Raw genomic sequence first — 13311 nt, 5'->3', positions numbered from 1 at the left:
TGGGTATTCAACTTCGTATACTCCCGAAATAATTCTAATTACGGCGGATTAATACAATGTAATTGTTTAAATCAAAACCCAAGATTCATACAATCACGAGCATTGAAACAACACAAGAATTGTCTAGTGTGAGCATTCAAATGTTTGCACAGATTGCCGCGTAGAGTTGCTATGGAAACCCAAGCAAACAAAAGAGAGCGGCGAGTGCATCAACAGGTTGAGTCGCTCCCACCACAGCGCCCGCCACGTGACTGTCTGCAGCGCGAGCAGGCCGGATGGTGCCGCGTGGAGGCCAGTAAGAGAAGACCGAGCGTACAGACATGAGGGAAATCGTGCACCTCCAGGCGGGACAGTGCGGCAACCAGATCGGGTCCAAGGTATGCAAACTGCCTTACAAATATGCTTTCTAGCGTGAAATTGTTGTATATATTTGTTTCTAAAGGGTTTGTAATACTTTTAACTGTTCATATTCTTGCTGAAAAAAAATTATCTAAATTCCTTACGTAAAGGTAAAATGGAACCAAAAAAACCTTTAAACTTCCGATTTTCATCGGAAATAAATGTTCGAAACAAAGCATTTAATTTCTACTACAGCCTATAAACATTAGTAAGATTTATTTTAGACTGCCTCCGTGGTCTGGTGATGAGCACGCTGTTTTCCAGATCAGGAGGTCCCGGGTTCGATTCCTGAGCTCGAATTTTCTTTGAATAAGAAAGTTAGCTGGGTGTCTGTAAATTCTTGTGATTGCAAGGGTGTTGGCTTTTACTTACTCATTCTTGAAATAAAATGCAATACATCAGGACTGTCGCTGGACAAAAACCTGAACACGTTTCAGAATCGAATTATTGACAAGTAACACCATCAGTGAGCGCAAACCGAAACCGCTAAGAGATGCCAGAGAATTAACAATGAATTAAGAAATGAACATTTCATTAACTCGCACTGTAGATTTATTCATAACATTTTGAAATACGTATACTCGTGTACCCATTTTATATATTATATTCCCAGACCAATGTTTATCATCCTTTTGATGTTGAGGCCCTTTTTTTACTCACATTATTTTAGTGCTGCTCCCTGGCCTACGGTGTAGAATGTGGAATCCATTCTGAACCATCTAGTTTGGAGTTCCACAACTGAACATTTAGAGAGAAATCGGACGTGTGTATTATCGCCGCGGCCTCATGGTTAACATGTCGGCATCATGCAATCACGTGCGGTGTGCTTTTAAAACATAATTTTGCAGACCGATTGTTGCTCTGTAGGTTTCACTCTAAGCGTCACGTTGTCACGTCTACTTCCTCGATAAGAATAAGCACTAGTTTGTTATATTGTTAAATGACTATTATTATTATTATTATTTCATATACGAGTACGTTGACATTCTTCACTCTTAATAATAACTCTTTAATAATAATTTTAATCACATATGTAATCACTTGCACTAAAGAACGTCAAACTCATTATTTTTCTAATTAACGTTTTGTGTTCCATGTGGTTTAAAACGCTAAGTTGGTGTAATTAAATACAGTAACTATACAATATCATTACTGTTTTTTTTTTCAATTTTGTCTAAGTAATTCTATTCCAGTAACTTCCCTATAATTCGAACTTGCACTAATTCAGATTAGATTTTCCTCAATTTCATTTTCCTCAATGAAACTCCAAATACATTTTGTGATTGGTGGAAATATACCTAGTTTTAGAGAGGCAAGTGTTACAAAAAAGTAAAGACTGCTAATGTACTTGGTTTCATTTCGAATATAGGTGATGCTTCAGGAGAGCAATTGATCCTTTCAATGAAGCTAAAGTTACAACCGGAATAATAGATCATATCTTTATCACATACCTTAATGTTCGTCCTCAGCACAAGGCATTGCACCCTCGGTTTTAGTCCACGTGGATTAGACAAGTAGGTGTCATTTAATAATGGAGGCAGCTTATTGGTTGTAATATTGAAATTGAGGCGAATGATTGGAGCGGTAACATAAGAAATTGAAAACAATAATACAAGTAAATTTCAAAGACTGCCGAATGTTATGCACGAGGCCGCTCAAAGACCTGTCGAATGTTAACCATGAGAGCGCGGCGATAATACTGTATGCATGTCTGTATGTATATCTACAGAGGACGACAGCTGTTTTAATTGATCCCAACAATGAATAAAAAGCAGACAAATTAATTTTCCTTCCAGTAGCTCAGTTGGTAGAGCAGCTGGCTACGGACTGGAAGGTCCGGGGTTCGATCCCAGGTGGTAACATGATTTTTTTTCTCGTTGTCAAACTTTCAGAACGGTCCCGAGGTTCACTCAGCCTCCTATAAAATTGAGTACCGGGTCCTTCCCGGGGGTAAAAGGCGGTCAGAGCGTGGTGCCGACCACACCACCTCATTCTAGTGCCGAGGTCATGGAAAGCATGGGGCTCTACCTCCATGCTCCCCGAGTGCCTTCACGGCATGTTACGGGGATACCTTTACCTTTTTTCATTCTTTTCTAATGGGAAGAAGGGAGGGGAAACTTCGTAATATTTCGTATTTCCTTAGAAAAGTTGATACCAGTATTATTATTATTATTATTATTATTATTATTATTATTATTATTATTATTATTATTATTATTATTTGCGGCCCCCATTAACTGTTTTTCGATCCCCCAGAGGGCCACGGTCTCCTGGTTGAGATCCATTGTCCTAGACTACATCATCATACAGAAACAATAGACAGCCCTACAGAGGCGCAAATAATACATTTAATTAATTACTAATATTACATTGGACAATAATAACAAAGAGTCAACCTTATTTTTTCCAAGCACAAAGTCCATTATATTCTGTGTTTATATTCGTCCTTGGATCGGCAGGTTCACCTTTCGAACACGTAGGTTATAAGAAAATATTTACACATAAATTTTAGATTTGTTCAAAGCATGTTTTGTGCAAATTAAAAAGGTGTTTAAAATTATTTTCATCCTCATCACGTGCTGTACGGTTTAGGTTACCCAGCCTGTTCCGTTTCCAGTAATACAACACTGGATCGAATTTTTGTATTGGACAAAATAATACGGTACAATGTAATGTAAACGAATACGTAGGAATTTTAAGAATTTCTTTAATAAAACTGGTACCATATTCAATGTACTCATAAGCGTTTTATGTTTTTATTTATTAAACTTTTATATTTTATTCCTTGATCTGATTTCTATATTTCTGTCCCTCTACACGTACTTAACTTCTCCCATTTTTTGTATTAAACTGAAAGATTGTAAACATATTCAAAAGTAAAAATTGTCACAAACTGATATAAAGCCAACCGTTAGTGCCATATCACATCCTTAGCCGAACGGGTTTTTTCACGCCGGAGAACAGGGTTCAAATTCCAGTGTGTCCACGCGGAACGTGTGATGAACAAAAAAATGGTGTTGCGACTGAAGTTCTCGGTATACACTTTTCTTCAATAATGATTCCACTACATCTCCATTCAGTACTTTCTACAGTATCGATAACAAATTCAAACCTCTCTGTGCATCTGCGATGTATCGACGGATCTGAAGGTAGACCGCAGATACATGTGAGATACTCGTCGACTTGGTCCAAAATGCACTAAGATTTAAGACAACCGCAACAAAATCTTAGTCTTGCTTCACAATTCAGAACTCTTGAATCGTTTCACAGATTGAGTTACTGAGTTAATGGAACAGAGTGTCTTCCTTCAGAATATGTAAAAGAAATAAAGATTTACTTAAGGGTTATGTACGTGAACGACCACAAATATTATCAGAAAATGCAGGCTCAAAATTTCTAAACTTTTATAAGAAAATGAACTCAAAATTGGACAAAAATTACAAGGTACCACAACAAGACTTATTAGAACTTAAATATCTGATAAAAGTATAAAAAAAACTTACTAATAATATTTTTCAAACCAGTTTTATCAAAGTATGAAACAAAAATCTGCAGTTACATCATTTGGTAACCATAACAATGTTATGGTCTCTCTGACATCTTTAATATTTTTCCTGCATGTAATAAACACTTATTTCTGAAAAGTAGGCTACTCCCAGACTTGTAGAGTTGTTTATTTTAATACAATTAACTCTTTATTTGTCCTATATAAAATATATTAAAATGTAATAATAATAATAATAGGCCTAATAATAATAATGGCTTTATTTAATCTGGCAGAGTTAAGGCCGTAAGGCCTTCTCTTACACTTTACAAAATGTTTTGTGACCTAATTTTTCTATTTTCAAACAAATGGGCATTATTGTAGTCTACCTTTTGCATAAATGCATGTTAAATCAGTGTACAAAATTTGAGAATTGTATCTCTAATGGTTGTGCAGTTATGAAATATGTGTGAAAATTTTCAAATTTTGGAAAATTTAATTTAAAGTAAAACGTGAATTCTAAAAAAAATATTATTAGTAACCTTTTTTTTATACTTTTATGAGATATTTAAGTTCTAATAAGTCTTGTTGTGGTACCTACCTTGTAATATTTGTCCAATTGTGAGTTCATTTCCTTATAAAATTTTAGAAATTTAGAGCCTCCATTTTATGATAATATTTGTGGTTGTTCACGTACTGTACATATATCCTTAACTCATACTCCTTGCTGGTGACGAAACGTCTTCAGTGTTCTAGCAAAATATCGTGTGTTTTTCTGGGTATGAGACATACGAACTTAACATTGCCATAAGAAAGCTAAGTAGGCCTATAGAAACAATGAAGAAATAACTTAACCAGTGGAACATGTTTAGAAATTTGACAATTTGTAAAACAAAAGAAGATGATTTATGGTTGCTAAGTCAAAGCCTGATGTTCTCGTGTTTTACGAATTGTCGAAGGCTGCTAATTTCTAAACAGACCCATTAAGTTATTTCTTCGTTGATTTCTTACGGCAGTGTTATATTCTATATTCGTCTTGTGAGCCAAAATTAAGGAATAACCTTGAACATTTCCAGAAAGAGTATTAAGTATTCGCTTCGCCACCGCCGAACAATGCCTTCTCATTGCCTATCATCAAGTAAGCAGTGGTTTTCTGCTCACGTCGAGCATTCTTTGTTACGTCACAGATCACGGAGCTGAGCTCTCCATTTACAAGCCGCTAGGCGCTCTCCGGGTGTGTTGACATCCCCGTTGTGAAAGAGCGACTTGGAAACTCTTCATGTTGGCAGGATACCAGCTCGTTTCCAGTGCGAGAAAACTGCGCTTCGTGTTTTTTTTTATTTAGTAATGTTTAATCAACTATTTTACCGTATTTATTTTTATCACATTTTTTAATTAAATAATTCATTAAAACTATTCCATTTTATAATCATGGCATAAATTTCAACCTTCGGATTTGCTTTTACGTGAGATATTTTAAGAGTCAATGTTAAAATTGTCGCTTGTAAAGGGTAAATATAGCCGACATTCATCATGGCGAATTGATCTGCTGGTAGGAAGTATACTGTATGAATCATCGTGGAGGCCATGAGAAATTTCTTCAAGCACAAACAAATGAGTTGCAGTACTCGTTACAGAGAATGAAGTATATATCGGGTGTGTAACGCAGGATTGTAGCGTCTCAATGTCATAGCAATTAAAACAATTATTTTTTTCCTAATTAAGAGCAGTGATGTCATGCAAGTACTTTATAAGACTTGAAATAAGACAAAATTTCAAGAGGTAAATAAAATTTCACTCAAAAACATGCAGGATAGCCAACATTTCAAGAAGCTGATTCGCTTGAGAAACCAATAAGAAACAAGGCATCGCAAAAAAATAAGGGAAAATCCCAGACGCAAGAGACGTGGAGTCTTTCCGTTTTGCCCTCTCTCTAGAAATTCATTATTTTACTTCAGACTACCCAAACTAGGTATATTTCCGTCTACCTTGAACATCCAGAGTGCAGCGGCGGCTCGTGGAATAAAAAGAAAGTGTTTCAGTTTTCTTTGAAAAGGAAACATTTCTGTATTACTGACTGGATTTAAGTTTCTATAGGAGTGCAAACTACATTTCTGATTTGTATGAGATTTAAATCCTTTAACTAAGAGAACTACTACCACCACCACTACCACCACTACCACCACCACCACCACGACTACTACTACTAATCTAGAACTCATGGTTAATGCTGGTACATTAATAATAGTACATTATGCAACGAGCCTATAATGGTAGTAATTAAGACGCGAGTATGTTTGTGAAACGAACGCAAGCGAGTTTCATAATTTTCATACGATTGTCTTAATTACCATTATAGGCAAGTTTCATACGACTTTTTATGCTCGACCATATTTCTAACTTGAAATTATTCATAAGTATTAATGTTATTCTTATCTGACTGGGGAGCGGAACTGACCTTGTGCAATACCTCGTAAATTGTGAGCTGTGCGCAGACGCGAAAGTATTGATTTTTTCCGAGAAACAAATGTCGACATTGACCTTGATATAATCTAGAGAGTAAAATAAACATTAATCTTGATATAACCTTGAAAGTGATTTAGAATTGAAAAACGAGATGACAAATGAATTTATTTGAATATTATTTACAATTAACGCTAATTATTATAGTAACAGAACATAACCTTCTGCGACAGTATTGGATTTCCAGCCTCTGTGACGTTTCGCTAGTTGTCTTTCGATTGCATATCCGAGAATAATCTATACTTGCGCTTTCATATTGCTACAATGGTGTTTTCTGATTGGTGGAACACCTGAACTATAATGAATAGGTGTACTTTAATGAGGTCCATTAAAGGACTGCTACCAGGTGTATAATTACTACATTTCGGCATGGTCGAGCATAAAGTATATTAAATATGTGTATGACGTAATAATTATGAAGGTAATCGTATAGAAGAATTAACAGCAGCGCGTTGTGAAGTAACCGGTGCTTGCACAAACCTGTCACGTGGTCAGACGCCACACTGATGGATGTCAGACTGGAGTATTTACTTGCTGATAATACTGCCCAGCTAATAATAAGCTTTATTTCATATTCAACATCATCTTATCACTAGATAGCGCCACAATATGAAGGACAATTTGTCAAAATATCAAAAATATGAAATAAAATATTTCAATTGTAAATATCTTCGTTCCTAAACTATTTGGAGCAGGTTTATAGCATTATTTACAGAAGAAGTCTTTAGAGATTAATAGTCTTGTATATATTTTAATATGCTACTAAATAAAATACAATAACAGCAGAGTCCGTATATTGGATGCGTTTCCAATTCACTGTGGGCTAAAGCAAGGAGATGCACTATCACCTTTACTTTTTAACTTTGCTCTAGAGTATGCCATTAAGGAAGTTCAGGATAACAGAGAGGGTTTGGAATTGAACGGGTTACATCAGCTGCTTGTCTATGCGGACGACGTGAATATGTTAGGAGAAAATCCACAAACGATTAGGGAAAACATGAGAATTTTACTTGAAGCAAGTAAAGAGACAGGTTTGGAAGTAAACCCCCCCAAAAAAAAAGTATATGATTATGTCTCGTGACCAGAACATAGCATGAAATGGAAATATATAAAAATTGGAAATTTATCGTTTGAAAAGGTTGAACAATTAACAGATATAAATAACACTCAGAGGAAATTAAACACAGAATAAATATGGGAAATGCGTGTTATTATTCGGTTGAGAAGCTTTCGTCGTCTAATCTGCTGTCAAAAAATCTGAAAGTTAGAATTTATAAAACAGTTATATTACCGGTTGTTCTGTATGGCTGTGAAACTTGGATTCTCACTTTGAGAGAGGAACAGAGGCTAAGGGTGTTTGAGAATAAGTTATTTAGGAAAATATTTGGAACTAAGCGGGATGAAGTTACAGGAGAATGGAGAAAGTTACACAACACAGAACTGCACGCATTGTATTCTTCATCTGACATAATTAGGAACATTAAATCCAGACGTTTGAGATGGGCAGGGCATGTAGCACGTATGGGCGAATCCAAAGTGTTAGTTGATATGCCGGAGGGAAAAAGATCTTTGGGGAGGTTGAGATGTAGATGGGAGGATAATATTGAAATAGATTTGAGGGAGGTGGGATATGATGATAGAGACTGGATTAATCTTGCTCAGGATAGGGGCCGATGGCGGGCTTATGTGAGGGCGGCAATGAACCTCTGGGTTCTGTATAAGCCATTATTATTATTATTATTATTATTATTATTATTATTATTATTATTATTACTACTATTACTATAATGAAAATTTTACTAAAATATGATGAAATATGAAAATTTGTGGCGTTAATTGCAACAGGAATTGTGAAAATGCTTGTTCCCATACCGCTAGCAGGAATGGTTTAGGTTAGAATATGAAATGTCATTCCTATCTATCATGTTTGCAGTTTCCAAGAGCGTTGGTTTCTGTGGTGATGTGTTGTCCAAGTCCATCATACACAAACTGTTAAGCCGGTTACAGCTAGTATGATTTCTGCCTTGCTTTGCTCTTCAAGGCCGTCTCAGCTTTTTCCTTGCGATGCTTCTGATGGACTGTAAGCTGTATTATTAAGCCAACCGCATTCTCTTCGTAATGACCATGTCCGGCGTATTGCATGACACGCCCCTACCTGTATTCATTTGTTGATTCCAAGTCACTGCTGCAAATCCATTTCGTTTATTAACATTAGTGCTTACTTATGTCTACTATTGATCAGATTTTTTGTATTCGACAGATATTGGAGAAAAATGGGAGTATAAGGGTAGAGTACATCAGTTATTCATTGATTTAAAAAAGGCATATGACTTGGTTAAGAGAAAAGTTTTATATAAAATTCTTATTGAATTTGGTATTCCCAAGAAACTAGTTCGAGTAATTAAAATTTGTCTCGGTGAAACTTACAGCAGAGTCCGTTTAGGCCAGTTTCAATTGTGAAACAGTGTAAAAAAAACTGTTCCAGCAGTTTTTTACCCATCTCTAATATACAATAAACTATTTAAAGTTGTAATAATTGATCTCTGTGATTAGGTACATTTTATAATCGTTTCTATGTCTTGGATATTATTATTTCAATTGCGGAAGAATAACAAGTATATTCAGGAGACATATTTTTTATTTAATTTATTGCTTCTACATTGCGCTTCGGTGCCATAATACAGTAAATTAAACGCGAGCTGGTCACATGAGTTTGTTTTGACGCAGATCATTTGTGCAACAATTAGGCCTACAGGTACAGCTGGCGCCAGCGTTTTTGGCGTGTCTCCTAGATATTTAGTGCCCAGTTTGTGAGCATGTTGCTAACGCAGCTGAGAACGGTACCACTTCCTAGACACGTCACACCAGTCATTTGCCAAACACAGCTGTCAGACTGACTGCAGAAAATGTAAAACACTCGCACTTAACGTTCCCATTACTTATTTCACACGCCAAAAACGGTGACGCGGACTGTAGCACATAGATGTAATCATAATTTGTACCCAAAAATATATGTTAACTGTAACCCCTATACTAAGTTTCATAAAAATCTGTTATGTAGGAGAAAAGTTAATTTTATGTAAATATACCCTCCCCCCAATAAAGGGGTACTTCCTCTTATGGAATCGTAAATATAGTTTGTACACAAAAAATATATTCTACCTGTAACTTCCGTACACTGTTACATAAAAATCTATTACATAGGAGAGAAGTTATTTTTGTCTAAAACCATCCCCTGTAAAGGGGTAGTTCCTCTTACACAAACATAGTTTATACACAAAAAATATGTGCTACCTATAAGGGATGTACAGTAGTGGCAAAAAAAACCGGACCGACCCTTGTAGCTGATTTCAGAGACTTGTTCACTCCAGAGCACGATAGACTGGTAACTAAGACTTTCGTGGTTCGAATCCTGACTGGGAAGGAAACTTTTTTTTCTTCCTTATTCAAATTTATTGCTGGTAAAATTCATGTTCTGGGAATAATAAGTTAATTAAGTAGTAAAATATCGCTGCAATCGAAAAGTATTGGGAATAAATTTGAATAAGGAACAAAAAAAGTTTCCTTTCCAGGCAGGATTCGAACCACGAAAGTCTTAGTTACCAGTATATCGTGCTCTGGAGTGAACAAGGCTATGAAATCGGCTACAAGGGTCGGTCCGATTTTTTTGCCACTATTGTACAAAGTTTCATAACAATCCGTTAGAACGCAGAGAAGTTACTAATTTTGTCCATCTAGATTTGCGTTACTGCACATTGTGCAGCGATAGACAAAGCTGTTTCTTCTTGGAAAGCAATTGACTTGCACTAAAGAACGTCAAACTCGTTATTTTTCTAATTAACGTTTTGTGTTCCATGTGGTTTAAAACGTTAAGTTGGTGTAATTAAGTACAGTAACTATACAATATCATTACTTTTTTTTCAATTTTGTCTAAATAATCCTGTAAATTCTCTATAATTCGGACTTGCACTAATTCAGGCTAGATTTTCCCCAATTAGTCCGAATTAATGATGTTCTGCTGTTTACCCAGTCAATCTTCTCTGCCTATTGGATTCAGGTAATCTGAAAATTTCATTCTCTTCTATGGTTTCTCCATTAAACTGAGGATGTTATTGTTGAATCCTCGAATTTATTTCTCTATCAGTACGTAGCGCCATAAAAACTTAATATCTGCTGACTCAACGTGTCAAGTTTTCAGATCCCTGAAGCATAACAACAGAAGGCCATGACTTCATACAGTTTTTAACGTGTTGCTTTCCTTGTTCGCCTGATAGTCTTCATAACAAATAAAATAACTCATTTGTTTGTAGTTTGAGGAAACTTCTCACGGCCTACACGATGATTCATGTATTTCCGTTCTATTACTCATGTAACAATGATCACGTGACATGATGGGCAAATATTCGCGACATACCAGAGATGTTTTACAAATGAAAATCAATGAGTGTACGCGAAGTGCGTGATTTTTAATATAAAAAAAATGTTTTATGATAATTTCGCATACGAGGGAGATAAAATTACATTAAAACTTTAATATCCTCCCTCACCACACACGGGACTGATGTCAGATTTCCGTTACGTAATTTTGTGACCAAATGAAAGTGAGAGATGGAATAACTTTACAAATATTAATTTTCGTAAGGTGCAAATTTTTTATTACATGCATGTTTGTTTATGCATTTATTAATATAATGTTTATGTCACGTTAATTTTAATTTGTTTTTATTTTACGTAAACAATGATGCACAATTGGACCAACACAAAAAATTATCTTCATGCACATTCCAAGCTATATTCATTTTAGTGTGGAGTGATTTATTAAAGCATATATTAAAAAATTAATTGGAATACCGGCCACCAAGTCACTCAAGTGGGTGCGCTCCTTATATAATGGCAGTTGACTTAATATAAAAATGGCAACATGTTGAACTTGGAGTCAGGCCACAAAGGGAAAAAACACGAAGTGTACTGAATCTGATGTCAAGATGGGGGAAATGTGTCGAGAGACTTGGTTCCTGTGTTGAAAAATAGGCAAAACCTGTAGCTTTTTTCTGCATTATTTCGTTTCGCTTACCCATTAAATACGTTGCCACAAAAAATTGTTGTGCATTACTTTTCGATCCTCCCTCTTATACACTGTAGATATATTGAGTGGGTTTTATTATTTTTATAAATTTTGACAGATTCTGACGTAATTCAAGGTGTTGGACTGACGAGGATACAATTAACGTGTTGAAAACAGTGGAGGGGAAGGGAAGGGAAGGGAAGGGAAGGGAAGGGAAGGGAAGGGAAGGGAAGGGAATTGCGAACTTGGAGAAGAATGGAGCGTGTGAAATAGACTGACAAAATAAGAAATTAAACTGTGTTAGAAAGAATAGGTGAAGAAAGAATGATACTGAAGTTGATCGGGAAGAGAAAAAGGAATTGACTGGATCATTGGTTGAGAAGAAACTGCCTAATGAAGGATACACTGGAAGAAATGGTGAACGGGAGAAAAGTTCGTGGCATAAGAAGGTATCAGACGACATGAAGATATATGAATAATATCCGGAGACTGAGGAAGGCAGAAAATAGGGAAAATTGGAGAATGCTGGGTTTGCAGTGAAATACCTGCTTGTGGCGTGGGAAGAAGAAGAAGAAGAAGAAGAAGAAGAAGAAGAAGTTGCTAAGTAACAAATGAAATAGACGCTGCTTTTTCAATTTCAAAATTAATTATGTGTGTGAAGATCAGCTGGAGTGAACTGAATAGAGTTCGACCACGTCAGCAGAGAATCTCAGTGGCTTGCTGGGCTGGTTCCCTGAGCAGCGATGCAAGAACTTGTCCTCCTGCAGACGGCCTGGCCGCGAAGGAAGCAGCCCAGACCGTGGCGCCCAGACGCTCAGAATGCCAGTCACTTGACGTTGTGTCAGACAATGGCACACGTGCAACATGCTGTATAAAGACTGGAGGAGGAAGGGAAACGATTCTCAGGTGTCACTGACGTGTGGAAACATGGGAGGACCTGCTGTGTGATCCATCTGCAGCATACAGAGAAGCAATTAAATAAATAACTTGACTTATTTAGTGACTTTTCGTTCTGAAAAGGAATTTTGCAATGTTATATTATTTTGTTCAGATCAAATTTCTACACATTTAAAGGACAAAACCAAAATTCTTTCAATCATAATCTACTGTTTTCTTAAATTGACTGAGTAGCTATACCTATTGGGAAGTAAAATAATGGCTTTCCCAAAACACACTATGAAATGTTTAATATAAAACCATTTTTATCTCGAAAAAGGAGCAAAATCGAGCAAAATTGTATTAAACGTTTTTGTTTGAAATATTGGCATTACTTATTATTCACTCTATTTTTATTTTATTGAGTTATTTTGCGACGCTGTATCAACATCTTAGGTTATTTAGCGTCTGAATGAGATGAAGGTGATAATGCTGGTGAAATGAGTCCGGGGTCCAGCACCGAAAGTTACCCAGCATTTGCTCGTATTGGGTTGAGGGAAAACCCCGGAGAAAACCTCAACCAGGTAACTTGCCCCGACCGGGATTCGAACCCGGGCCACCTGGTTTCGCGGCCAGGCGCGCTGACCGTTACTCCACAGGTGTGGACCTATACACTCTATATAGAGGCTATTTTATGTAGTTTATTTGTATGTGAAGTGTTTTAATATGTTGGAATGTTAAACTGTGAACTAGTTCATTGGCGTGCACATGATTTAGCGTTGTATAATTACTGAATTACCTCTGATTGAGGTTCTGGCTGATGTGTACAGTAGTGGCAAAAAAAACCGGACCGACCCTTGTAGCTGATTTCAGAGCCTTGTTCACTCCACAGCACGATAGACTGGTAACTAAGACTTTCGTGGTTCGAATCCTGCCTGGGAAGGAAAGTTTTTTTTTTTTGTTC

The 13311-nt window shown here is 36.4% G+C and overlaps 1 protein-coding gene across 2 annotated transcripts in view; it reads left to right on the top strand.

Annotated features, from left to right (window-relative positions):
- The first annotated feature begins 218 nt into the window (after positions 1 to 218).
- The window catches only part of LOC138698603 (tubulin beta-4B chain-like), a 152039-nt gene continuing 138946 nt past the window's right edge, over positions 219 to 13311 (top strand). For both annotated transcript variants that reach the window (XM_069824644.1, XM_069824643.1), the window contains exon 1: positions 219 to 377. In XM_069824644.1, coding sequence (XP_069680745.1) covers positions 321 to 377 — 57 coding nt within the window. In that variant the 5' untranslated portion in view covers positions 219 to 320. The remainder of the gene's footprint in view (positions 378 to 13311) is intronic.

Source organism: Periplaneta americana, chromosome 4 (assembly GCF_040183065.1).
Source record: "Periplaneta americana isolate PAMFEO1 chromosome 4, P.americana_PAMFEO1_priV1, whole genome shotgun sequence".
In the NCBI taxonomy this organism is placed as follows: domain Eukaryota; kingdom Metazoa; phylum Arthropoda; class Insecta; order Blattodea; family Blattidae; genus Periplaneta; species Periplaneta americana.
This window is presented reverse-complemented; position numbering and strand designations above follow the sequence as displayed.